The following is a 27,685-nucleotide window of genomic DNA, read 5'->3' as shown; positions in this document are numbered from 1 at the left end:
GGAACAGACCATGACTGAATCTGAAACAAGGCCTTCCAGGTGCCCATCACCTTTGAATATCTTTCACCTATGAGACCAAGGAGTTTGCTAAAAAAGAGGGTGGGAATGGGAGGACAAGGTTAAAGCAAACTGGTTCTCCCAGTTTGTTTCCAGGGCTGTGATGAGTCTGTCAATGTGCAATTTATTAATTGTGTTTGCAATTATGATGTCTATATGGTTAAGACCAGATGATTATCTTTGCTGTGGTCATGCCTCTTTTGCCTTGTGTTAAGGACCCTGGGCGAGGCACCTACGTGTTTGCCTCTGACTAAACCATCACATCTGACCAGATCTTTCCTGAACAGAACGTGGGCATGCTGCATCCTAGGTGCAGTAGCCAGCTAGGGAGGACATTCATTCTTTATATGGCTTTAACAGCACAATGCATATGCTAACAAACTTTGTTAGCATATGCATTGTGCTGTCACTCCTCAAGAGGGGAGGAGTGGGGAGGATCGGGATTGGGGGTGAGACGGAAGGTATTTAAACAGTGTTTTTGATTCTGTTTCTCCCCATTGGTCTGAATTATCGATGACATTCTTACTGCATCACATCAAGTCCAAATAATTAGAGGAATGCCTTTGCTTGCACTGACCAGAGGATGTTTGGATTCCAATGTCAGACCAGTTCTGCAGCCTGATAGGTATCAGGTGTTGTCGCCAGTATACATAGAATTCTTCTTTGCAGCCAAACTAGTCTAACATGCATTTTGCTAACTGGAGCAGCAAAACAAAGAAAACAAATGCCTCATTTTCCAGCTTTGTGGGTGAGAGAACTAAGTAGTGAAGGTTATAACGTTGGACACTCATAGAATCTCAGGGTTGGAAGGGACCTCAGGAGGTCATCTAGTCGAACCCCCTGCTCAAAGTTAGACCAATCGCCAACTAAATCATCCCAGCCAGGTCTTTGTCAAGCCTGACCATAAAAACCTCTAAAGAAGGAGATTCCACCACCTCCCTAGGTAACCCATTCCAGTACTTCACCGCCCTCCTAATGAAAAAGTTTTTCCTAATAGCCAACCTAAACCTCCCCCTCTGCAACTTGAGACCATTACTCCTTGTTCTGTCATCTGCTACCACTGAGAACAGTCTAGATCCATCCTCTTTGGAACCCCCTTTCAGGTAGTTGAAAGCAGCTATCAAATCCCCCCTCATTCTTCTCTTCTGCAGACTAAATAATCCCAGTTCCCTCAGACTCTCCACAGAAGTCATGTGCTCCAGCCCCCTAATCATTTTTGTTGCCCTCCACTGGCCTCTTTCCAATTTTTCCACATCCTCCTTGTAGTGTGGGGCCCAAAACTGGAGACAGTACTCCAGATGAGGCCTCACCAATGTCGAATAAAGGGGAACTATCACATCCCTCGATCTGCTGGCAATGCCCCTACTTATACAGGCCAAAATGCCGTTAGCCTTCTTGGCAACATGGGCACACTGTTGACTCATTTCCAGCTTCACGTCCACTGTAACCCCTAGGTCCTTTTCTGCAGAACTGCTTCCTAGCCATTCGGTCGCCAGTCTGTAACAGTGAATGGGCTTCTTCTGTCCTAAGTGCAAGACTCTGCACTTGTCCTTGTTGAACCTCATCAGGTTTCTTTTGGCCCAATCCTCTAATTTGCCTAGGTCCTTCTGTATCCTATCCCTATCCTCCAGCATATCTACCACTCCTCCCAGTTTAGTGTCATCTGCAAACTTGCTGAGGGTGCAGTCCATGCCATCCTCCAGATCATTAATGAAGGTATTGAACAAAACGGGTTCCAGGACCAACCCTTGGGGCAGTCCACTTGAAACCGGCTGCCAACTAGACATGGAGCCATTGATTGCTACCTGGTAAGCCCAACGATCTAACCAGCTTTCTATCCACCTTATAGTCCATTCATCTAGCCCATACTTCTTTAATTTGCCAGCAAGAATACTGTAGGAGACCGTATCAAAAGCTTTGCTAAAATCAAGGCATAACACATCCACTGCTTTCCCCTCATCCACAGAGCCAGTTCTATCTTCTTAGAAGTAAATTGGGTTAGTCAGGAATGACTTGCCCTTGGTGAATCCATGCTGACTGTTTCTGATCACTTTCCTCTCCTCTAAGTGCTTCAGAATTGATTCCTTGAGGACCTGCTCCATGATTTTTCCAGGGACTGAGGTGAGGCTGACTGGCTGGTAGATCCCTGGATCCTCCTCCTTCCCTTTTTTTAAAGATGGGCACCCCTGGACTTGGGTTCGTCCAGCTTTTCTAAATAGTCCTGAACCACTTCTTTCTCCACAGAGGGCTGGTCGCCTCCTCCCCATGATGTGCTGCCCGGTGAGGTAGTCTGGGACCCTGACAACCTTAAACCAGTTGCCTCAGGAATCTATCAAGAACTTTGCTGAAAATATATTCCTCATCTTAGCAACGGAGCTAAGATTATCACACATCTGCCCACCTTTATTCAAATGACCCTCCTTCTGATCTGACAGCTCAGGCATTCTCAGTTTCATCTAGAACAATTTACAAACTTGAAACCTAGTTCTGTGAACCCTTAATCATTTGATCAATCTCATTGAAGATAGGGTGATCAGATGTCCCGATTTTATAGGGACACTTCCCATTTCGAGGGCTTTTTCTTATATAAACACCTATTACCCCTCGCCCCATCCCGATTTTTTACACTTGTGATCTGGTCACGCTAATTGATGACAATGTGACTCCTTCTATGGTAAGAGTTTCAGGAGTCTGTTCTGTTCCTATAAAGGAAGTTGACTACCCACTGAAATGCAATCATAGAATATCAGGCTTGGAAGGGACTGCAGGACGTCATCTAGTCCAACCCCCTGCTCAAGGCAGGACTAATTCCCAGACAGATTTTTGTCCCAGATCCTGAAATAGGACCCTCAAGGATTGAACTCACAACCCTGAGTTTAGCAGGCCAATGCTCAAACCACTGAGCTATCCCTATTTGGGTACAATACCATCATGCAGTTTAGAATACAGTTCTATTTAAAATTTGTCTTTTAATAAGTTACACATATGCTGAAATGACTCCTCACCCAACTCCCATATTCCATATAAACAGACTGAAATACTACATATTTTTGGGGAAAGTGAGTAGTTAAGCATGTTGATGTTTATATATACAAACACCCATTTCATCACTGTACTGGAAAATATAGCTGAACTTAATTTTCTTGGAATTTGAAGAAAGTTTAACAGCCCCATTTGTTTTCTCTGTTAGTCAGTGTGAATCTGAAAAAATTACATGCCTTCTAAGAGAAAAGAATCAGTCCACACATAGTGAAAAAAAATTCTTTCCAACCGGTATTCAGAAGAGTGCTACAAGACATACATAACCTCATGAGCAGAGGGCAGAGGAGATGCCCTCCCACATTATGGCCAGCAAAAATAATAATAATTAATAAAATCTCAGATAGGCAGAGGTTCACGGATTTGCAAACCTAAAAGCCTGTGTTGTGCTTTAAACCACCTCAGCACATACCAGGTTTATGAACATTAAGAAGTTAACTGCAAAAGAACACTGAAGCCCATTAACCAGAATGTGTGCCAGCCAGTATGGTCTCACTGACGAAAGGTGCAGTCACACCCGAATAGCTAAAATTAACCTTACCCTTTTAAGCTAAACTGAATCATGTCACTGGCTTCATCTCTGTTGTTACATAACAGATAAAAAAAATCCAGTGAGGGATGGTGCTGGCACATAAGGTCTCAGGTACGTGGTGTGCTTTTTCAGAATCTCTTTTGGGAATAGTTATGTAGGTGAAATAGCTGGTACTTAAGTGTAAGCAGAGTCAGGATGAGCGCTACCCTGACATCTGGTGATGAATTGTAGAGAGTGTGGAAAGAATTTCAAGAATTTGCATTGGCATCCACCCCCCCACTTAGCATACCCCCACAGCAGCTTGGGATGGTGATTTTTAACAGCTCTGGGATCCCCAATTTCACTTGGATGGTACTTGCTAAACATGGGACATGGGTTCCAAAACCCCATGAATTGAGAGAGGTTAGGGACTGGTGTATGTACCTGATGGTATGAGCCCCTTTTGAGGGCTTGGAACACCAATTGCACGTCCTCCTCTCTCCAATGTTAAAGAGTAGAGCTAATCTTTGATTCTATTAGGAGTCCATCTAGAGACTGCTGAGCTGAATTCATGTTGGGCCAATGGTGCACCAGCACCAGGGCTCCCCTACTAAGAGCTGAAATCACTGAAAGAGCTGATTTGAGATCACGGAGTGCTGTGTTAACTAGTGGGGGAGCCTGAAGACCTATTGTTAAGTGGCTGGCAGAGCAGAGCAGTTTGCGGTGTGTTGGAGCAGGCCATGGCACAGTGAGCGGAGTGAAGCGGTTTGCAGGGACAGCTGGAGGAGCGGCACAGCTGGTGTGGTGGAGCTGGCCGTGGTGGAGGCTGCAGCAGAACTCCATGGAGAGGCGGAGCAGTTGGCCCTGGCCCACGTAAGGTGCCCCTTAACACCCTGTGTGGACTTCCCCCCACTTTCCACCCAGGCTGGTTGGGGGTAAAACTCTGCAGATAAACTCTCAAATTCTGGGGTGGCACTGACCAGAGCCTTTTGGGTTGTTGGACTTTGGGGTGATTGGACTTAAGACCCTAAGGGGAAAAGGACATTGTCAAATGTACCTGGGGGTGAGTTTTTTTGTTTGTTTATGGGCTGTGTTATAATCCTGTTTGTGGTGTTTCTCCAGTGGGATGCCGCATTGTTTCCTTCCTTTATTAAAAAGATTTTGCTACACTTAGACTCCATGCTTGTGAGAGGGGAAGTATTGCCTCCTAGAGGTGCCCAGGGGGGTGTGGTAAGTAAGTGTCCCAGGTCACTGGGTGGGGGCTCGAGCGGGTTATGCATGGTGTTATTGAAACGGAACCCCTCGATACTGAACCCGGCCCTTGTTGCTGCCAATTCAGAGGGGCAGAAGAGTTACATAAAATTATGCTATTTCTATGCATGTATATTCATCTTGGTATCTGAAGTTACGCATATTAGCTATGTTTATTATATGTTTGCTCTGGTGGTAATGCCTAAAGATATTTAACCAGCACATGAAGGGACAAGTCAAATTGCATGGCCCATTAAGGAACACTTAACTCACAATGTCCCCTGGAAAATGCCTGTCTACACTTAATAGACTTTTTGTGAATGTGCTAACTAAAATATAAGTGGGGGTGATGGACATGTAACTTGCCCATGCAACGCCAAACAACATCTTTCACAGTAAGAGCAGATTTCCCTTTACTTGGCACTTGGCAGAAGCTCTGGCCAGTTTCCTGCTCTGGCCTCTGGACTACGAACATATATACTAATTGAGGCAATATAATCAAGGAACTGAGGACTTTTAAGGTAATCTGGAGCCTTCACCCTTCATATTTTCTTGAGCCTTTGCAGATGGACTTATGAGTTGGATATGGTACAGAGACTGTTCTAGCCTCATTGATTGCTGAGTTCTCCCTTGCAATGGACAAAGAGCAGATCTCTGCTGACTTTCTCACACGAGTCAGCAGCCTTTGATACCTGTGGTATAAGCAACATCACCCATGCTTGAGAGGTTTTGTTCTTTCCTCTCCAAATGTCAAAGCCTGTTCCCATTGAACTCAGTAGCAAAATTCCTTTTGATCTCAACAGGAACAGGATTTGGTCCCAAGAAATCAGAAAATGTGATTTTGATCAATTGCTTATCTGTCCAGAGAGAGTTCTCATGCCTGTTCTGCCAAGCTGCTTTTGATTGCCCCTTCTGTATGTCAGGCTGAGGAAATTAATTAAAATAATTTGGGCTGTAGTTCTATCAAGAGGTACATGGCGCACACAGTTCTATGCCTCTTCCATCAAACCCTGATGGCTCAGCATCTTTGCTTTCCTAGTGCCTGGAGGAGAGCAATACTTAAAGGCAACCTGGCAGAAGCTTAGTTTGAACATAAGGGAGGCACTGATAGAGTGTTAAGGGAAAGTGGGATGATTGTCCTTTCTATCCTTCTTTCATTTAAGAAGCTTTCAATGTGGGGTGCTGCTGGATCCTCAATAACACCTGGAAGTACAGGTGGCACCAGGGGCCCAAAGCATAATTTTACAGCTGCATCTGCTTAACAGATGCAGTTGTAAAATTTTAGACATGTAAGGAGGGTATTGGAGGAGATGGGGAGAGCATGGGGGCACTGGGCTAGGGGCAGAGCAGGGAGGAGTCACATGGAGGGTCACATGGGGGGGTCACATGTCATCCTATGTGTCCCTCCCATGAGTGCAAAACCGGCAAGAAATGATTTCTACTTGCACCACTGCCTAGGTGAAAGCAGTTTTCTCCAGCTTGTCTGCAGAGAGCTAGGGTTTTAAGAAGTGGATAATCCCGAGAAGAGACTAGAGACAGCTAAGCCAGAGCAGGGGTTTAAAAACACTAAGACTTGGTCTACACTAAGTTGACGTAAGGCAGCTTACGTCGACCTAACTCTGTAAATGTCTACACTACAACGTTGCGCCAGCCAGTATAAGTTGCCCACTACACCAACCTAATAACTCCACCTCCTCAAGAGGCATAGTGCTTAGATCAATGTAGTTATGGTGATGCACAGGGCCACCCCAGCCACAGCCCCCCCCTTGGGGAGAGGCCTCTGTTGCGGGGGGGGAGGGGGCTGGCTCCACAGTGGGGCAGGAGCAGGCTTGGGGGCAGGGGGGAAACCTCCCCACCAGCACATGCCGGCAGCACCTAGCGGGTTGGGGCTAGGTCACTCCACCTCTTGCAGCCCGGTGATTGCAGGGCAGGTCCGACTCCATGGGTGGAGGGAAGTGGAGTGACCCAGCACCAGCCTGCTCTCCCAGACCGGGGCTCCCAGGCTTGGGGGCAGGGGGGAACCCCCCCTCCCCCAGAACTCACTGGCAGTGCAGTTGGAGCAGGGGAGCAGAGCGGGCTGGGGCCGGGTCGCTCCACTTACCGCTGCCAGTGCGTGTAGGCCTGACCTCTGCTATAGTCCTCAGGGGAGTGGGAGCGGGAGTGGAAGCGGGGCTGGTGTGGAGCAGAGGCGGGGATGGGGCGGAGCAGGGACTGGAGCAGTATACAGCTGCATGTCACACCAGGAAATTTGGTGTCCCTACGCAGCTGCGTGATTTGCGTATGTGTTCAGACAGCCCTGATGACACATCTGTGTAGACAGTGCATTACTTACATTGCCTTTTGGCTGTCAGCCCCGCACCACGCTCACAGCTGGAGCTCCCATTGACCTGGGGCGGGCAGGGGGGAAAGGGCTTGCTCACAGTGAGATTCACACTGTCAGCCCCAGGGCGGGTGGGCTTCAGCTATGAGCATTGCATGGGGGGGCTTCAGCTGTGGAGGAGGGGTGCTCCAGTTATCAGTGTTAAGTTGGTGGAAGCACTCCTGATGAGGACATGCACCATCAACAGGGCGCGTAGTGTGGACATAAACCACTGCAGTATTTACTGTGGTGGCTGTATGCCACCCTAAATTAGGTCAGCTTAATGCTTCAGTAAAGGCTGAAGGCCGAGAAGTCACTTTTATAGGAACTCAAAGGGGGCAGGTTTCCTAAGCAGAGGGAACCTTTCTTATTGCCTGACCTGCTGTAGCTGAAGAGCACAGACTTCAGGGGTTACAGGGTCAGAGTCCCTGCTTTGGAGGAGAAGCCGTCCGCTGGAGGAGTGAGGCCCAACAAAGGGACCTAGAACCCTGAAATAACACTGAACCAAATCCCAAAGACTGTTCAAGCACTGAGGACTCATGCAGGGAACAGCATGCAGGTGTTTTGCATACATCTCTTGTGCCATATAGAGTGACTGGTTTTATAAACCTTTCTGCAAAAATCTGTGTCTGTTTGTTTCATTTGTCCCTGAAGAGATGAACTACAAACCGTGTGCTTCTGCAGAAAGGGTGTGCTTAGGCTACTGGGGAGACAGGGGGGTACACTGTTAGTCCTTTCAGAAGGGGCACCAGAGAAGCTGTGCCCAGGAAGTGTGCCAGAAAGGCTGGAGCCAGCCACTGTGACTGGGGCCTACTTGGGGAATCAAAGGGAGCTTAACTGCACATGGGTCCAAACCCATAGCCTGGTAAGCATCCAGCAGGGGGCATTTTGCCAGGGCTGTGACACACCTCTCACTAGGGCTTTGAAGATGGTGAGTGACTCATCTGATAGAAGGTGGATGAAACTTTATTTAAGGGCAGGCTCTGCCCCAGACACTCTCTTTCCCTCACAACCACATACACCAGCCGAACAATTGCCAGCAAGCAGAAGGACTGCTGGAGGAAGAGGAACCTACCTGCCTCACAGAGACTGGGCCGAAGCACGCACAGAAGGGGGTGAGCATAGACTTAGGGCAGAGGAACAGGGTATATGTGTTTGTTGTTTTTGATATCTCTTGTGCTAAGAGTGCTATTATTTGTGTTACCATAGCGTCCAGGAGTCCCAGGGCCCTTTTGTGCTAGGCACTGTACAAACACAAGACAGGCCCTGCCCCATGGGGCTCATGATCTAGGTAAAGGGGTATGTGTAAGAAGTTCCTTTGCAAAGTCTATGTATTCCTTGATTTATCTGTCACGTGTCTCCGAAGAGTTAAACTAAACCGTAGAGTGCCCAATGAGATGGAGTTCTGAGGGCTGCATATATAAACTGCTGGGGAGGCTTGGAAGGTTGATATTGGTTTAGGGGCTAGGGCAGCTGGCCTGTGGGATTCCATCCCCAAAGGAGGGGGCACCTCTGAAGTGTGCCTGAGAGCCCAGATCCAGAGATGATGCCTGGATGCCGCTCAAACCCAGTGGGTGTGGAAGGCCTTGAGATCCAAAGGCTGGGTCCAATATAGCAGCCTGGTGCCCATCCACGGGGAGGACATGTAACAGATATTAGGCAAAATGTAATTAAATGTATTGGCAGCAATAGGGAAGCAATGAATATGGAGGGAGAAGTAAAGTGTGATGGAGAAGATAAGTCATAAAAATATAATTAATGTAACTAAGTGAGAGAGAGAGAGAAAATGGCTCATTGAATTAACATACTATGAAATTTTGTCCTATGTCCTTTCCCCCGCCCACACACTTTGTAAATGGTTTTGTCTTTATTTTCACACTCTAATTACAGCCAATTTGATGCAGTACTGAAGCAATGAGTCTCAGGACAATGTAGCAAATATACATTGACCCATGTCATTCTCAGCAATGTAAGGAGTTAAATGTTTAATAATAATTAATATTGTAAGGTGTCTCTCATAAGCTAACAAGAGGAGAAGGAGGATTCACTATTCAATGAATGGCACCATTTTCAAAGCCATGGCAAAAAAGGAAAAGAAGTCAAAACTGGATTGTAAACTCTCCAGGGCAGGGATTGTGGCCTCATTACACTGGATACAGTAAAGGTGCAGCTCAAGAAACAATCCCTGCCCTGGAGAGTTTACAATCCAGCTTTGATTTCTTTTCCTTTTTTGCCATGGCTTTAAAAATGGTGCCATTCATTGCTGATGTGTGTAGAAATCATGCTCAGAGACGATTCTGCAGGAAATTGCAGTGCTGGGCAAAATTCAGCCCTGGGGTAAAGTCATTGAAACCAGTGGAGTTACTCCAGAGAGGAACATGACCCATCAGACTTTGTTTTTTGTAAACATTCTTCCCTCACCTGGGTAACTAATCCCTTGAGGAATCACTCACAGGTGAAAGCTTGTTCTTCTGCCACTCTGTTTTTCTTCTCAGCCACTTTAACAAACTGTGTGCCATTTGAGGGGGTGTCTTCATTACGGCTTGTGAGGTGATAAGGATTTCTCTATAATGAGATGGATTCCGGGAGAGGCTCCCTTGGGAAAGAAAGTAAGGAGACTCTAGTTGGTAAGTATTCCTTCCATTCTTACTGCAAAATAACCCCAACAAATGTGTGTATGTGTGTGAGAGAGAGAGAGAGAGAAGTTAAGTGTGGGTCAAAGGCCTCAGAATGCTGGCCCTGGATTCCTCCATCTTCATGGACAACACTTCTGCTAGCTTCCCCACTGTCCTGCCAGTATGCCTCAACGCTTATGTGGGGACTGACCCATATAGGGGATAGGCTAATTCAGAGTCCATATCCATAAAATCCTTAGTATCTCTCCACTACCGTGATGGTACCAAATGGTGCCAATTATGCAGGTGGTTTTGTAATGAAGGCTCCTGAGAATTGGACTGAGACAACCAACTCATTTCGCCTAAGCCATCAAGCAACTGAACAAGTAACAGCTTTCAGTCAGTGGTCCAATATGGACTGGAACTATTTACCAGTTCCATTCTTTCTAGGTTTTTCACTGCACCCATTGTCAGTGTGTCTGAGCACCTATAGGTAAAAGACTCCATATTCCATATGTATCACTGGAGACATCTAACAGCCCCCTGTTTTTTTTTAAATGGATACTAATTTTGTGTGATGATTATACGTTGGACAAGCAAGCTATGCTGCTAGCATTTTGGTTTTAGCAAGCAAGAGCAACATAATCCTTATGAAAAGGTCCTATAGATTTTAATAAAGAATTATAAATGTTCTATAGGGTTTTAGACCATCTTATAGAATACTAGGATAGGGATATAATTCTCTATGCTAGTCTATAGGGATCCATAAACCTATATAAAGGGTAGTATTTTCTACTAAATCCTATGGGACTTCTCCATAAGGGAACATCTTTCTTTCTCTCCAAAACATGTGGCCTTATATTCACTTAGTTCTGTCTCTCACAAAGTGATGGTCAAAGCACCAATAGTGCTCAGCTCTGTACAAGATCCCAAAATAAAAACAGTCATGGTGCCAGAGGCCTGGCCCTTCAAAAGACAGACACAGAAGAGACTTCAGGCACTGGGAAACTCATAGGAGAAAATAACTTGGAAGATTTTTTTTTTTATTTGTTACTATTAACTCACTTTTGGAGGGCATCGGGTAGGGAAAGCTAGATCCACAAAGGGACATATGCATAGCCACACTGACATGCAATGCCTAACATTAAGGCACCCTGCCATTCAATGGAATCCTCAGCCCTAAGTTAGGCTCCCTATTCAATGCATGGGAAGAGTCTGACACCTAAGAATGAAATTCATACAAGCTGAATGGGGAGCGCTCAAAGCTAGCCAGTAGGAAATGCTCAGGAGAGGAGTGTGGCCTAAGCCCTGGGCCTCAAAGGGACAGTCCTGGAGTTAGGCTCAGGTCAATCCTTTGTAGCAAGAAAAACACACAATGAGAGCACCTTCTTTCCATCCACCATGATAGCAAGTAGCTCTGGGATTAGGACTGTCTCCTGGGATGTGGGAGACCTGCTTTCAGATTCCTGCTCAACTGTGGGGAGTGGAATCTGGGTCTCCCATGTCCTAGGTGAATGTCCTAACCACTGGGCTGTCAAGTGATTTTTTTTCTAGCCTAATGAATATTTAGCTATTTACCCAAAGTGAAACAGCCTCAACAAGAAAGACCTAGGGAAACCCACATCAGAGTACCTAATACCCTAGTGGTTAGGGCACCCATGTGAGAGGTGGGAGCGCTGTATTCAAATCCTGCTTCTGCAGTAATCAGCCCAGGTGAGCGGTCTAACAGCCATCACCACACCTGACTTTTGTGTGTGTCAGGCCTGCTCCAAGAACTCCTACCAGATCAGGCCCTGGCAAGATAGGGTGAGGGAACATCTAGTCTATGAATCGTACTAGGGCACTGAGAACCTTGGGGGTGTCAGGACAGAGAAGGCTTTGCATGCACCCATCAGCAGAAACTTAGCCACCTAGGAAATGTTACCAGTGGGAATTTGGGAAATTAGGGCTCAGCTGAGTGAGACCTTTGTGGATCTCGATAACATGTAAATGTTGGCCATAGGCACCTAAGTAAATCCCTTGGAAGAGCTAGCCCAGAGTCTTTAGGAAGGATGTGAATGACAACAGTGGCAGCATGGTGAACAGGGATGCATGCATGATATTTTAAATCAGAGTAACTTTTGAGCTAGAGAGAAAAGCTCTGTTGAAACCTACAGCCTAGATGGGTATAAAAGGGGCAGAGGGAGAGGGGATGATGGCATTGTTGGAGGTGGGGAGGATGATGAAGGCCAAGAGGTACAATATGCCTGTTTTCAGCATCTGTAAAATTCTTCTGTGATTAAAACATGGCCCTGCTTCTTGAGCAATCTTTCACACTTGGAGCTGACAGTGAACCAATGTTGATACAAACATCATTTGTTCATATTGCATTTGATCATAAGAGTGAGTAGGACATTCAGTGGATGGAAGAAACATTTATCCTCTTGCCTGTTACTTAATGTACTAGCTATAGCCTGACACTCCAGTGATGGCAAGTGAATCTGAATAGGGCAGTACGTATGGTGGAGAAGCAGCATAGACAGTGTTTTTAAGACTAATCCCTGAGGGTCCTGCTCTGGCCTCAGCCATATATACCTGTTCTTTTCATGGTAATTTACTCAAGAGAACTGCTCAAATCATAGGTTCCAGCAGTGGCAAGACTAAATGATATTTTTCTGGCAACTGACCTGAACCTAACCCCTAGATTTGTGTCTTCTCTGTTACAATGGGTCAGAACAAAAGCCTGGATTCAAACTCTCCCAAATGTAGACTATTAGTGTAAGATGCACACACAGTTCTCATGCAAAAAGCTTGAACAGAAAAGGCAGGATGGTCCAAATGTAAGCGGGGGAATGGTCCCGCCTTTGGGGGGAACTTTCCTTGCTTCTGCACTACCCCGGTGAAGTGGGCTAGTGAAAGGATCTGAGTCCTCGCTTCCACTTCCTTTACCCAGAGGCCTCCCTGCCCTCAAGGACTCCCCTTACACTCTCCTGTCTGGCAGAGTCCTTGTAACCCCAACAAGGCTGGGCCCAGGATTCCTGGGGGGCTCAACCCCTAACCCTACTGTGGTCACCTAGGACAGGGGCTAGGGTGTCCCACTCCAGGGTAGTCTCTCTGCACTAGGCATCTCCCTGACCCACTGATCATTTCTTACACAAATAAGGCCTAAAACTAGGTCCTTTTGGGCCCAAACCTCTCAAATGATTACATCTGTAGCAAGGACCTCAGAAATGTGGAGCAGAGGACTGCAGAGCACAGCATTCTCTTCTCAGGGATTGTGGTGGGGAAAAAAAGATTTTAGAAGTTATACAAGGAGAAGGTTTTTACACAGGACGAAGTTTGAATCCCAAGCAGAGCAAGTGAGCAGGGAAAAGACCTTAGTTCTAGTGTAGGAGTCCTCATACGGGGAAGAGCAGGCCCTCAGCACAGGTTGTGTTCAGCCCAGTGTGGGAGCAGGTTGTCTGGAACAGCATCTACACTCAGAGCCTGTGAACATGCCTACCTTGTATCCTGCTCTGGGGTACTGAGCCCCTAGCTGTCTTCTTCTCCAAGTAGTGGAGAGGCATAGAGCGAAGAGGCGAAGGAGGCAGCAACATTCAGCTTCTCAGTAACATGCCCACAAAAATCAATTACGGCCACGCTTTCCACTGAAAAATTGATTCCTGCTGCTGGTCTTCCCCTGGGATGGCTCCCCTCCAAGTCTCCTGTCCTGGTTCCTATTGCTTATGCTCCAGCTGCTCCTCTTGTGTGGGGCTTGGCTGGGCTGGATTTGTCACACCCTTCCTGTGAATAAATCTCTGGCTTTTCCTTTCCTCATTGCAGCTCTGCTCCTAAGTACCCCCTTCGCTGCTAAAAAAAACCCCTGGCACCTGGCAATTGGGGTCTCCGGGTTCTATCCTGACACAATTAATTAATACTAATAGAGCGCTGATGAAAGGCAGCAGGACCAGAGAGTGAAAAGAACTGCCCAGAGGGATAGTCACAAATCTACACATTTTGATAGTCACTGGTTTAAAGCTTTTCTGGCATTAGGTGAATGGGCCAGCCCTCTACACCAGAAGTTTCAAACCTAAACTGTCCTGGGAGGCCCTGTCATTTTCCTCATGTAGAGCTTCTTTGTTGTGCCAGATGTTTTACTATGAACTCAGCAGATTGACCAGGCAACTGACAACGGTTCCCGTCTTTTCATTCTGTAGCAGATAAGAAGGAAGGGATTGGGGCCTGTGGCTGGATCCTGGTTTCCCTTTCATTCCTGTTTGTGCTTATTACCTTTCCTTTCTCCATCTGGATGTGCTTGAAGGTAAGCTGATAGTAATAATAGACCATTCTCTCAGTGCTCCAATTCCTATATATTTCACCAGGACAAAAGCCGTTTGTACCCCGTGTTATGGGACAAAGCATAGTTTTTGTAGTTAAGGTTCAAGATTGGGATGCAAGAGTTCTGTGTTCTGGTCCATGTTCATCCCCAGGCTTCCTGAATAACCTCAGACAAATCATTTAAATTGTCTGGGCCTTCAGCTCTCACACAGGGATACTACTTCCCTGCTTCACAAGGATATTGTGAGAATAAATTAATGAATGTTCCTGAGGTGCTGAGGATGAGAGATCTAGAAAAACTGATCAATATTTGAACTAATAAATACAAATTCAGGTCCACATCCTGGGCCACCCCTGGAAAAAAATAGTAGGTGCTTAGCACCCACTGGCAGTGAAGCTCCCTCCCTCACCCCTCCAGCACCTCCCACCCACCAATGGCCTCACCAATCAGCTTCTCCCCTTCCGTCTCAGTGCCTCTTGCCTACCATGATCAGCTGTCCTGTGGTGTGCAGGAGGTGCTGGGAGAGAGGCGGAGGAGGAGCGGGGATGGAGTGCACTTGGGGGAGGGGTGGTACAGGGAGGAAAGAGGCAGGGGGGCCAGGAAGAGGAGGGGCAGGGCACAGCAGGGGTGGGAAGAGATGGGGCAGGGGGTGGTGTGGTGTGGGGACAGGAAGGTGTGGAGTGGGGCTGGCCCTTTGTGCTGAGTGGGGGTTGAGCACTCCCAGGGAAAGGAAGAAGCCAGCGCCTGTGATCACATGCATAAGTATTTGCAGTATCAGGGCCTGATGTTCCACAGCAAGAGTGAGACCAAGATCAAAAATATGTAATTATCTACACATCTTTTAATATAATTATTTTGTCATTTCCATGTGGCCTGAAGAATAGAAGGTCAGGCAAGAGGGAAGGGTGGTGTTAGTGTTAAACTCTATTTTAAAAATATTGTCCTAGATTGTCAAAGAATATGAGCGTGCTGTTGTATTTCGGCTGGGACGTATAGTGTCTAAAAGAGCAAAGGGCCCAGGTGAGTAAATGAGGTTTTATTATGTTTTTACTGTAACCAGTTGTTCTGCATCTGAGGTTCTCTCAAGTCCTTGTTCAGAGATTGGGTGATGCAAAGAATCTGTCCAGGGCACAGTAAAAAGGCCAAAGTAATTCTTTGTCCATAAGCCTGTGCATCTGCTGCTTGTTTTCTTTATATTGCTGTTTAGAGAGGAAGCCAGCAGATCCTGAGGGTATGTCCAGACTACCTGCCATATCGGCGGGTAGCGATTGATTTTTCGGGGATCGATATATCGCTTCTCATCTAGATGCGATATATCGATCCCTGAACGTGCTCCTGTTGACTCCAGAACTCCACCGGAGCGAGTGGCGGTAGCGGAGTCAACATGGGGAGCCACAGACGTCGATCCCGCGCCATGAGGACCCGAGGTAAATCGATCTAAGATACTTCGACTTCAGCTACGCTATTCATGTAGCTGAAATTGCATATCTTAGATTGATACCCCTCCCACCAGTGTAGACCAGCCCTGAGATCTAAACCTGGCTTTATAATAGAATAAAGATCACATGAAGCGGAAGGATGATCTTGTGCTTAACACACTGGACAGAGACTTAGGAGAGCTGAATTCCATTCCGCATTCTGCCACAGACTTCCTGTGTGACCTTTGGCAAGTCACTCAATCGCCCTGGACTTCAGTTTGCCATCTGTAAAATGGGGATAATAATATTTCTTTCTCTCACCCTTTATCAGTCTTGTCTATTTAAAGTTGTAAGCTCTTTGGGACAGGGACAGTCTCTTACTAAGTATGTGTACAATACCTAACACAACACTTGGCATCATAGTTGGGGCCTTCAGGTGCTATTGTCATAGGAAACGATCACTAATAAGAAGAATGCTCTCTACGTTATTATAACAAGTACTTTTGCACCATGCGGATGAAAAAAATCCATTGGAAAAGGTACAGTGAGACGGTGCAAACGTGGAGTAGGAATGGAGGAAGAACCCGCTTATCTCTCTTCCTCTGCAAAACCATGTGGCCCAAAAAGTGGGCAGGGTCAGGGGTTGAAGGAGGAGCCACACTATGTGGCTAGTTTCCCCTGACCCACCATCCAACAATCTAAACAGACAAAAGTTTGAGAGGGGAAACAGAGGCACAGAAAAAGGAAGGAACTTGCCCAGGGTCACATGGCGGAGTTGAGAACAGAATGGAGTTCTTCTGACTCCCAGTCTAGTGCACTATCTACTCAACCATACTGAATCCACATTAGTATTGGAACTCTGACATCTGCTTTTCCTTCCATTATATATATAAAAATATGAAACCTCACTCCTTTCTCCTCATATGAAAAAAGAAATGCTGTGGTAATGAAATATCAGTATAGCTTTGAGGGCCATTCTCATTACACAATAGAAATAGTTATTTTCAGAGTTTTGCTTCATATGTGATCAGAGCTTAGCCTGCAGATAAAGGTGTTTCAGCTTTGGCCTTTTCTTCTTCTTTTTTGCAGGTTTGATCTTGGTCCTTCCGTGTACGGATGTTTTTGCCAGGGTTGATCTTAGAACTGTCACCAGTAACATTCCTCTACAAGAGGTAACAACCACCCAATAGTCATTTAAACTAGAAATCAAACCTAAAGCAGTTTTAGTTTTTAACATGTCAAACTAAAAAAGCAGTTTTATTGTCTCACAGCCTTTCGCAGCGGTACAGACATAACTTCATTTGCTGTACTTGTTCACTTCCAAATGCTAGCGCCAGAATAACACTGGAACCTAATTGAGCCTACAACCCTACCAGCTCAGGTTACAATCTTGTCACTCCTGGCAAGTCAAGCAGGCTTTTCTTATTGACTTTCAGCATTCTGGGTGAGAAAAAGAGGAAAAGTGAGATTCGAGCTGGAGACGTGGGGAGGTCCAAAGATGAGAGGATGAGAGAGAGGGAAGTCAAGAGAGCTGAAATTTACCAAGCCTTTACAATTAGTCCTCTCTCTACCATCCATGGAAATCAAGCAATAAACTAGAGTAACTATTTTTCCTAGTCAGAAGTAGATCTGGTAACTAACTGATTAGATTCAAAACTTATCATCATTACGAAAGCCTTCACTGAAGTCACTTAGAAAATTAAGGTTGTTCCAGACAAAACAATGAGCAAAGACCAAATATGTCACATTTGGTGCCCATGGATAGGTGATTTAATGCATACATAGGTACCTTAACAAATCACCTTGAAGTCAAAGGAAGCTGCAGGCGCTCGTCATCTCTGAAAATCAGGCCTTCATAGGGATGTAGGGCCTTCTCTTTAGGCATCCAGGGTTGAAAATGTTAGCCGAAGAAGTTCATTTTTAAAAATCTCCCCCTCCCTGGAAAAAGGTTTATTTACATGTAGCTACAGTACTGTGCTTCTACTTGAAGAGCTGCCATTTTATTGTGCTTTTCTGAAGAAAGGAGAAACAAGAATCAGTAGTGATAGAGACACAATGTTGCCATGTTACAGATTTGAGAAAAGGTTCTTTATGACATAGTGTTCTACTAGAGATTGTTCGTAAATATTCCGTCCACAATTTAAATGCCTGTGGCCTGGAGTAAATATGCTTAAGGAACCTCCTAGGTTTTAAGAACTCAAGGGTCTTATTTTATGTAGTGTCAGATTCGCTGAGTCTAAACTCTGTGTCGTGGAAAGGACCACCAACGAGTTGAGTTGATCAGACAGCCTGAGGCTCCTTTATTGATTAATCAGAGATTACAAGCATATATGCAGGGAGAGACGACAAAGTCCCCTAGCAAAGGGAAGTCGCTCTACCTTACAGCAGAGATACCTGTGTTTATAAAGCCTAAAACCGCAAATTATCACATGAGCTTGTACATCTGTCATTACCTTATTTGGGTGATACATGACATGTTCTCAAAACAATTATTACAAAAAGAGCTAAAAATTGCTAAGCTGTTCTTTTGTACTTCCTTTTAGGAAGCTCCTTCTTTTGCCAAGACCTTGGCACCCTGGTTATCCTTCTCTTGCGGTTTGAGCAGCTGTTTTCTCAAGCAAATTTTGAGGAACTTGGGTCCAAAAATACATGTTTGTTCTTTTGGCCAAGTTATTAGGGGTTATCTTTTATGCTTGCATGAGCTACTTAATAAACTATAATGACCTAGCAGCTGTTAGTCTATTCCGGAGTGATGGATGGGTTATTTAAGGGAGTTTATGTCAGTTTTAACCCCTTATAGCAGCATTTTTATTGTTTAGCAGCATTTGGTGGTGATTGTAGTGTTAGCAGCATTTAATAACATAATAGTGTTATAATAATGGTGTATAGTAAAATCAGTGAGTGAGCCTCAGGAGAGTTAATGGAAAATCAATGTTTTTACTTTACTATATGTTAGAATGATTGAGGCCTAAGGCCTTGATGTGATTACGACCCTGATTACGACCCGGCTTTTGGGCCGGGGGTTAGTTTTCTTTATCAATTGTTACCCTTTTTTAACCCAAGTGATCAGTATTCATGGGCTTGTGGGTTGTTTCCATTAGGAGGAAAAAATGATGACTGAGGCAGGTATTTCTTTGATGCAATCCTGTTTATTTACAAAAAATGTACAAAGTCCTGTTTCCCTAAATACAGTAGGAGTCAAACAGCAGGAGACCGTTTCTTTGCTCATAGTTTCCCGCCTATTTCCATCAGCACTCTATGCAAAAGCTCCATCTCTTAGCCATTTCTCAGGGTCATACTACAAATGCTCCTCTGACTGAACATAAGAATGGCCATACTGGGTCAGACCAAAACTCTAGCTAGCCCAGTATCCAGTCTTCTGACAGAGGCCAATGCTAGGTGCCCCAGAGGGAATGAACAGAACAGGTAATCATCAAGTGAACCATTCCCTGTTGCCCATTCCCAACTTCTCGCAAACAGAAGCTAGGGACACCACTGCATCTGGGGCTTTCTTGCTGCCTTTTTTGTGTGTTTCTATGGTACTGATCCTCCTCTCTCTCTCATACACAAATTGCATTTCATTCAGACCCCAAGGCAAACCTCTCAGAGTGCATGGCTCAACTCCAATTCCAGCCTTGCACGTGGCCTATATTTTTGGGTGGTGACTCCCTATTGTTTCAGCTCTGGATTCCATAAAGGAGCGTAACTGCTTCTTACTTTTATCCTGTATGAAGAGTGACTGTTATGCCCACCAGTTTCAGTGAGGTTTCCCACCCCCAGCGTAATACCCTGTTAGAAAGACTCCATAGATGGAAAGTCAGCTGGGGTGGAGGGGAAGCTGATGTAGTGAAGAGGGGATAGGGGAGATGACATGCAGGAGGGATGAAGAGAGCCAGCTCTGAACAAGAGTAGGTCTGTACAGGAAGGAAGGTAGCCATAATACCCTGGGAACATTCTTACTCAATACATCCTCACTGCGATCTCTTCTGGCAGGGCTTCTGTCAAGATTCCTTCCCCGCTCTGAACTTTAGGGTACAGATGTGGGGACCTGCATGGACACTTCTAAGCTTAATTACTAGTTTAGATCTGGTATTGCTGCCACAACCCCCAAGTACCCCCTTTTTCCCTGGGTGGTCTTGAGGGACTTCACCAATTTCCTGGTGAGCACAGATCCAAACCCCTTGGATCTGAAAACAGGGAGAAATTAACCATCTCCCCTCCTTTCCCACACCAATTCCTGGTGAGTCCAAATCCAATTCCCTTGGATCTAAAAACAAGGAAAAATCAAACAGGTACTAAGAAAAGGCTTTTAATTAAAGAAAAGAAAGGTAAAAGAAAACCCTCTGGAAGAGATTAGCATGCCAGCTACTCTCACAGACAACAGATTCAAAACACAGAGGATGTTTCTCTGGGCACAAATTTAGTTACACAAAAAAAGTACCCAAATACCCAATTTTGATAATCCCCTTAATGGTACCAAGACAAGTTACAAAGAAAATAAACATAAACCTATTTATCCCTTTCTAAAACTTACTACTCTGATAAGAGGCTGGTTCCTTGATCTTTTTCACTCTGGCTGAAACTGAAACTCTAAACAAAGGAAAACTTCCCTCCTTCCTTTTGAAACATCTTGTTCCCCCATTCGTTCCTCTGGTCAGGTGTCGGCTAGGCTAGGTGAAATTCTTAACTCTTTACAGGTAAAAGAGGCATTAACCCTTAACTATCTGTTTATGACAGCTTCTATGGAGCCCTTGACTGCAAACTAAAGATGCCTCCCAGCTATTCTGGTGGTAAGGCAGTGGTGGAAACATCACCTGTGCTCCATCAAGATGAATTGTTCACTGGGGCACAGGGGATTTACAGTTTCCTTCACCAGCGCTGGTGAATGTGGCCTGGCATGCCTACATAAAGGGACTCCACAGACCATTTAAGAACATGTCATCCAGTTGTTGCATTTGCTTCCTGTCCTTGTGCCTATGATTTTTAAATTCCATGAACCTGCCTATGATTATTCCAAGGCAAATGCACTCAGAATCATCACAACTGGTTAAAATGTTACTGGGCGAGTCATTTAAATACTTTTCTCAAATGCTGCTTTGGTTTAGATGGTTGTAAATCCAGAGTGATGCCACTGAAATCAATTTACCTTGATTTCTTTGAATTATAGTGGCTTCTTGTCTCACTATAAGAAACAAACATCTCCATAACATTGGGATTTGTGTGTCCTGGATGATTATCTAATCTCTGTATGTTTGTTTTTCATAGATTCTTACAAAAGATTCTGTAACTACCCAAGTTGATGGAGTGGTCTACTATAAAATCCACAGTGCTATCTGTTCAGTGGCTAATGTCACAGATGTCCATTTAGCCACCAACCTGCTGGCACAGACCACTTTGAGAAATGTTCTAGGCACCCAAAGCTTGTCCCAGATCCTGTCTGGCCGAGAAGAGATTGCCCACAATATCCAGGTAAATCCACATCTAATGTTCTATTGATGGGCACAACATTTCATTTTATGGAATATAATCTTAGAAATGAGTGGCCTTTAAAAAAAAAGTGATTGTAAAATCTTTCATTATCTCCTTTCAGTTTCATACCCCACCTACTGCAAAATATGGAAGAAATATTGTAAAGATGTTTCCTCAGCTCATCTGATAAAATTAGTAATCTCTTGTTAAAAAGCAAACAAGGCACTTGGAACTTAACTTTTTGAGAAGTGAATGAGACAGTAAAGAGTCTTGAGGTGGGGCTCCCTGCCACTTCTTTAGAAATGAGCAATAATGTGCAATGGTGGAGAAATCCATAGTTACTGGGATGCTCTATCTTAGACTCATGACTTTATGGTCAAAATAGACCAACATGGCCAGTTAAAACGACCCCCTGCACATTGCAGGCCACAGAACATGGGTCGTGGGTATAAGAGGTTTAGGGAGACTACGCCTCCCCAAACCAGGCAAGAAATGCCAGCTGCGGTGCAACTCTCTTTGGAGGCCCGCTGCCATGCCTGGAAGCTACCAAGAAGTGACGGGGCCACCAGTGCCCAAACTGTGGCCCCATTTGTGCTCCACCCTGAGGCCCCAGTCTTGCTTGGCCTTTTCCCCCTGAGATCCTACCCTCATTCCAAGGCTTCCCCTTGCCTGCCCATCAGTTGCTCCACTCTGCCCCCTCTCCCTCCATCACTTGCCCTTGAAGCAGGAAGGGTCAGAAAGAAGTGAGCGGGGAGGGGGTGGAGAGGAGTGAGATGCAGGTATGGGGGCCTCGGAAGAGGGGGTGGAGAGGAGAGGGTAAGGGGAGACTCAGGGAAGGAGATGAAGAGGAGTGGGAGGCCACGGAGGTGGGGACTAGGGCTGCCAACTTTCTAATTGCAGAGATGTGAACACCCTTGCCCCTCTAGCCCAAGGCCACACCCCTTCCCCACCCCTTCTCTGAGGCCCCACCCCCACTCATGCCATCATCCTTCCTCTGTCGCTCACTCCCCCCCTCACTCACTCACTTTCACTGGGATGGGGCAGGGGCTTGAGGTGCAGGAGAAAGTGAGAGCTCCAGCTGGGTGTAGGCTCTGGGGTGGGGCCAGAAATGAGGGGCTCAGGGTTGGGAGGGGGCTTCAGGCTAGGGTAGGGGGTTGGGGTGTGGGAGGGAGTGCAAGCTCTGGGCTGGGGGATGGCGCCAAGGGGTTTGAGTGTGGGAGAGGTCTATGGGCTAGGACAGAGGATTGGGGTGTGGGAGGGGGTGAGGGTTCCAGTTTGGTCCCATTTCTATTACTCCAGTTTGCAAGGTTGTCCAGACCATATTGTTTGAAAATGTGGACCTCCTCTCTATTGGCAATACCTCCCAACTTTGTGTCATCTGAAAATTTTATTAGCTCACTCCTACTTTTTGTGCCAAGATCACTAATAAAAATGTTAAATAAGATTGGGCCCAAGACTGACCTCTGATGAACTCCACTAGTAACCTCCCTCCTGCCTGACAGTTCACCTTTCAGTATGATCTGTTGTAGTCTCCCCTTTAATCAGTACCTTATCCACCTTTCAATTCTCATATTAATCCTCATCTTCTGTAATTTAACTAATAATTTCCCATTGGAACTGTATCAAATACCTTACTGAAATCCAGGTAGAGTAGGTCTACTGAATTTCCTTTGTCTAAGAAAACCAGTTACCTTCTGAAAGAAGATCAGATTGGTCTAGCACACTCTACCTTTTGTAAAGCCATCTTGTATTATCTTAAGCAGATGCTTGATTAAACTTTGGCACCACCCATCTCTCATGTCATGTCAATAAAATGTATTGAATTGACCTGAACTGGATTGAACTGTTCCAGTGTTTAAATCTCTCCCTCTTTACATACCCGCCTCTCAATCCAGTGAGTGTCACTCTGGCAGCCAAGAGAGAGTAGAGGAGAGAAAAAAGATCTTGTTTCCTCTTAGATACCAGGAACAGAGACAGACCAAAAAAAGACAGCTCACCTCCACATCCCTTCCAACAGCCAGGAAAAAATGTGTGTGTGAGAAAAGTGATATGACGTGATGTTGTATCAATGTGTAATAAGGAACAGTCAATGGTCTTGACTGTGGTAGTGCTTAGGAGCCCTAGTCATGGACCAGGATCTTATTGTGCTAGGCATTGTGATGCATCATACTGATTCTGTGTATTGATGGCAAATAGTACAGTGCAATTTTAGGATGTGACTTGCACTCTTCTGAGGGTCTCTGGCTCCAGCGGACAACAGAGTGGCTTATCTGCGATGAAGGGTTGAGTGCTATTCTTTTACATGAGGGTACTTACTTTTTATGTTCCCAGATTCTCTTGGTCCCTTATTAACAGCTCCCACTCTTGCACCTGTTTCTGCAAGCACTTCCTCACATGAGGAATTTAACTCAAGGCAGTGTCTGTAGGTTTGGGCCTGTAGGTCTTTAATTCTGATCACGATAAAGGTAAATATATTCTTTCAAAGCTGTTCCCATCGGGCAGAACTGATACTAGAAAAATAGCACAATGACTTGCCGAAGTGCATCATCTCCCCTCCAACACATCACAGATCTGAGAGAATATTTCTCAACTAATAATTGATCTGACCTTTTTTAGCCACTTGATCTACCCCTGAAATATCCCCATGCAGATCATAATTTCCTCCTATTTATTCTTTTATTTCAATTATTCTTTTGTAATTGTTTTGGAATTCTGAGTGTAGTCGATATCTGAGCCATTTTGGTTAGTATGATTTGTCATTTAAGTCACATAGTATAGGTTTTGATATTAATTGTCCTTTTTTTTAAAAAAAAGTCTATCCTTGATAATGCCACTGGTAAATGGGGAATCCAAGTAGCACGTGTGGAAATCAAAGACGTCAGGATCCCTATGGAGATGCAAAGAGCTATGGCTGCTGAAGCTGAAGCAACACGAGACGCTAGAGCTCAGGTGAGAGCCACAGTAATATTTCTCTCATTCATATCATGTGGTACATCTATAACCTCTACATCTTTTGAAGGACAAACCTCCACATTGTTGTTTTTGCTTCAATTGGAGGGTGACTTTTCCTCATTGCCACCAAAGTGTCCATTTCTATCACGTTTTTAGATCATAGCAGCAGAAGGAGAAAGGAATGCTTCCGAAGCACTGAAGCAGGCCTCCATGGTGCTGGTCGAGTCTCCATTAGCCCTGCAGCTGCGCTACTTGCAGACCTTGACCACACTGGCTACTGAGAAGAATTCCACCATTGTCTTTCCTCTGCCCATGAATATGCTGCAGGGTTTTTATTAACAGTAATAGGACCAAACCAAATGGGGACCAAGGCTTTTTTACACTGAATTCTTTAGTTCCGAGAGTTTTACAGGGATTCAGGAAAAGCAAACCTCTGCAGATGATCAGAATTAATGTTGAAAGTACACTTTGATACTCTGCCTCAGGAATAGGGTTAACTACACAGAGACAATCACAAGTCAGAACACTGAATCTGAATGCCCCCAAATTTCTCAGGGATTCAAAATTCAGACATCCAAATGTTGTGGTTCAAACTCATCTCTAGGTAAAAAATAGAAGAGACTTTGTTAAAATACAGATTTAACTTAAACTGAGATGCTCACTTTTGATGTTACTTGATTTTACAGAGTCACTCGGTTAGCAGGTATGTGGTGATTTATCTGCTCATCAGCAGCCTGCCTCTAAAAGCTAATACAACTACTGTATGTAGTAAATAGGCCAGCTCCTGCTCTGTTACACTGAGGTAAATTTGTAGCAACTCAGCTGAAAATACCAGTGTAGTGGCAAGAAGAATGTCACCCGGAGGTATTCCTGGATCATTACTGGAACCACCAAGTAATTTGTAAGTCTATGTAGCTCCTATAGACTAGGGGCTACATCTACAAAAGGACTTAGGTGCCTATATCCAACATTTAGATGCCACCGGCCTTAAACCTCTCTCTCTCACCTAAGCCCCAGCAGGCTTCTCAAATTTGGTGGGCCTCCATCTATTTCACCTACTGAGGGCCAATCCAGTTAGCATGCATTGAGCATATTTAAATCCACACAAAATAACAATGTCCTCAGAGAATAGCATGGCCTTCTCATAACCTTTAGCCAGGTGGTAGGGCACAAAGGCAGGACGTGGGAGACCTGGGTTCTGTTCTCCCTCCCGACTAACGGAGAGTATATGTTTGAACTTGGTTCTCCCATTCCTGAAGGGAATGCCCAGCCATTGGCCCTAGAGAGTTATTTTCACTCTGTGTCTGTCACAATTCATATTTAATTATTTCTGCACAGCGGAACAGCTTTAGCAGGTGAGACAGAGACACCAGCACCAGAATATCCCATAGCCCAGTGGTTAAAGAACTCTCCTGAGAGGTAGGCAACCCAATTTTGCATCACTGCTCCACAGCTAGCAGATGGGGGAATTGAACCTGGGTCTCCCACACCCTGAAGAAGTGCTCTGACCACTGGGGGGTTCCCTCTTGCAAAAATCAGTTTAGGCCCCTAATTCCAAGAGAGGGTTAATGTCTGAGAATCCCAAGCAGAGGGGCTTTCTGAGTGGCTCAGGGGTTTAGATCACCCCTGTCTCCTTGGGACATGCTAATGCCTGGCTGAGGTGACTCCTTGCTCAGCATGATGGGCCCCATTCTAACAAACTCTCTCCCCTGTTGTGCATAGGGAGCCTGAGCCCCTAATTCAGTGCTACAGTTCCTACTGGATGACACAGTACCCAAAATGTAGGCATTGCAAAGCTGAGCACAAGTCTCTTGGTGGATCTAGCACCTCCTTTTGCTCTTGTGCAGATGTAAATTAGCAGTAACTCCATTGACTTTAATGGAGTTTTCCTCAAGTGTAAGTGGGATCAGAACCAGGCCTATATGGTATTTGGCATCCAAACTAATCAGCACTCTGTACAATAAAAGGAAGAGCACGTATTTCCAGTGGTTAGAGCAGCATTTCTTGCACTTTCAAAAGCTAAGCCTATTTTCAGGAAAATGAACCCAGCCATGTGGGTTTAAATACCTACACATTTTAATGTATGCATCTTCTTCCTGCCTCTGCAGCCAGCTAGTCCTTTGTTTTCCCCATGCCCCCCATATTTGGGACACATTGATGTAGATATTTGTAATAGGAGGCTTTCTCTCCTTTCACACAAGGTGTGATGGGCAGCAAAATAGTCAATACTGTAAAGTATCATAACTGTCATATGAATTAGCATCCTTTGACATTGATAGGGTAGATCACACCAAAGAGCTATTGTATCAGGTCTCTGTGAACTCTGCCACTTGATCACATTTTGAAGTTTCTCTTCACAGCCACAGCAGCTGACTTAAAAAAAATAGAGAGAGGGGAGAACAACTGAGAGGTGTCTCTGCCTGCCACCAGTCGGCTACTGCTGCCAGAGTATGTGAAAGGAATGTGGGAATTGCCAGACTGGAGCAGACCTAAGATCCAACTAGTCTAGGATCCTGTTACTGATAGCAGCGAACACAAGATGCTTCAGAGGAAGGTATAAAGACCCTGCAGCAAGAGATTTAGCATTGCTTCCAAAACTTTGTGTTAGCATTAACAGTAAAAACTCTGGATATTCTTGTTAACAATGTAAATGGCCAATTTTTTTTTTTAATTTTGCTGGGCTTTTGGCCTCAATGATATCCTGCAGCAGTAGGTTTTACGGTCTAATTACATATTATGTGAAAAAGTATTTCCTTTTATCAATTTTGAATTGCCTGCCTTTTTAATTTAATGTCCCCTTGTTGTGTTATGAGACAGGAGAACAGAAGCTCCCAATTTACCTTCTCTAACCCAGTCATTATTTTTTGTTTTCATTCTCTCCCCTCCTTTCCATTCTAGCTTCCTGAGTGATTTTCCATGCCCAATATCATTCTCATCACCCTCATCTGAACGCCTCCACCACCTCTAATTCTGCAGTAACCTTTTTGTGATGGGCTGAGGCTGAGACAGAGAACAGCCCTATGAGGTGCTTAAAATGCTCTGACTTACTGAGCTATACAGCTTGCTGTACAGACTTCACTAACCAAGTTTTTAATTGACCAAGATGTGTTTATTTTCTATGTATGGGTCAAACATCTACTCCCCTAACTGGCTGTCACAGATATCTGCCTCTCTGGGCATTCTGGTGCAATCATCCATTATAAATATTTCTAAGGGCCGTATTTCCTCAGTGTCTAAGGCCTGGTTTACACTAGGAATTTACAGTTGGTATAGCTACATCTCTCAAGGGCGTGAAAAACCCACACCCTTGAGAGATGTAGCTGTTCTGGCCTATTCGCCCTCCTTCCCATGTAGGTCTTGTCTACACTGCAACGGTGCAGCTCTAGCACATCTAATTATTGCCATACAAGCTAGAGTCGGACAACAAATACAGCAATTAATGGCAACGGCAACTATTGTCTGGGACCAGTTTTCTCTGTCTCTGACTGGGGGGACATATCCTTTAAGATTTTTTAAGGTGTGTCTCCAAAGCAACTTAAGCCCCGAGCAATGTAGTTATGCTGACCTAATCTTCTAGTGTTGACCAGGCCATAGTCTTTGTTTCAAGGAAAGATTTGTGCATTTGAAATTATAATTTAGCTGACATTTCTGCCACACTATCCCCACACAGTAATAAATCCCATCCAGGGAGCAGGCAGTTATTCATAGAAATACACA

At 45.1% G+C, this 27,685-nt stretch overlaps 1 protein-coding gene across 2 annotated transcripts; it reads left to right on the top strand.

Annotated features, from left to right (window-relative positions):
• The first annotated feature begins 9,671 nt into the window (after nt 1–9,671).
• Nucleotides 9,672–27,618, top strand: STOML3 (stomatin like 3). 2 transcript variants are annotated; one of them, XR_004000570.1, is made up of 8 exons: nt 9,672–9,844; nt 14,008–14,111; nt 15,077–15,149; nt 16,637–16,719; nt 20,813–21,016; nt 23,831–23,965; nt 24,125–26,522; nt 26,867–27,618. XR_004000570.1 is itself a non-coding variant. In XM_030563855.1 (7 exons), the coding sequence occupies exons 1-7, from the start codon at nt 9,793–9,795 to the stop codon at nt 24,305–24,307; spliced, it is 834 nt and encodes a 277-aa protein (XP_030419715.1). In that variant the 5' UTR covers nt 9,672–9,792; the 3' UTR covers nt 24,308–27,618. The 2 variants fall into 2 exon arrangements, 1 of the variants encoding a protein (XP_030419715.1); XM_030563855.1 differs by having other exon boundaries at nt 24,125–27,618.
• Nucleotides 27,619–27,685: the final 67 nt, after the last annotated feature.

This window comes from Gopherus evgoodei, chromosome 1 (assembly GCF_007399415.2).
Source record: "Gopherus evgoodei ecotype Sinaloan lineage chromosome 1, rGopEvg1_v1.p, whole genome shotgun sequence".
In the NCBI taxonomy this organism is placed as follows: Eukaryota; Metazoa; Chordata; order Testudines; family Testudinidae; genus Gopherus; species Gopherus evgoodei.
Note: the sequence above shows the minus strand (reverse complement) of the source record. Positions and strands in the feature narration are given on the sequence as shown.

Bases quoted from the DNA above. Each gene is read 5' to 3' on its own strand.
- STOML3 (XM_030563855.1), top strand. From the start codon at position 9,793: ATGGATTCCGGGAGAGGCTCCCTTGGGAAAGAAAGTAAGGAGACTCTA. The intron at 21,017-23,830 runs GTAAATCCACAT...TTTAAAAAAAAG, and splicing joins AGATTGCCCACAATATCCAG to TCTATCCTTGATAATGCCAC. The intron at 23,966-24,124 runs GTGAGAGCCACA...TCACGTTTTTAG, and splicing joins CACGAGACGCTAGAGCTCAG to ATCATAGCAGCAGAAGGAGA.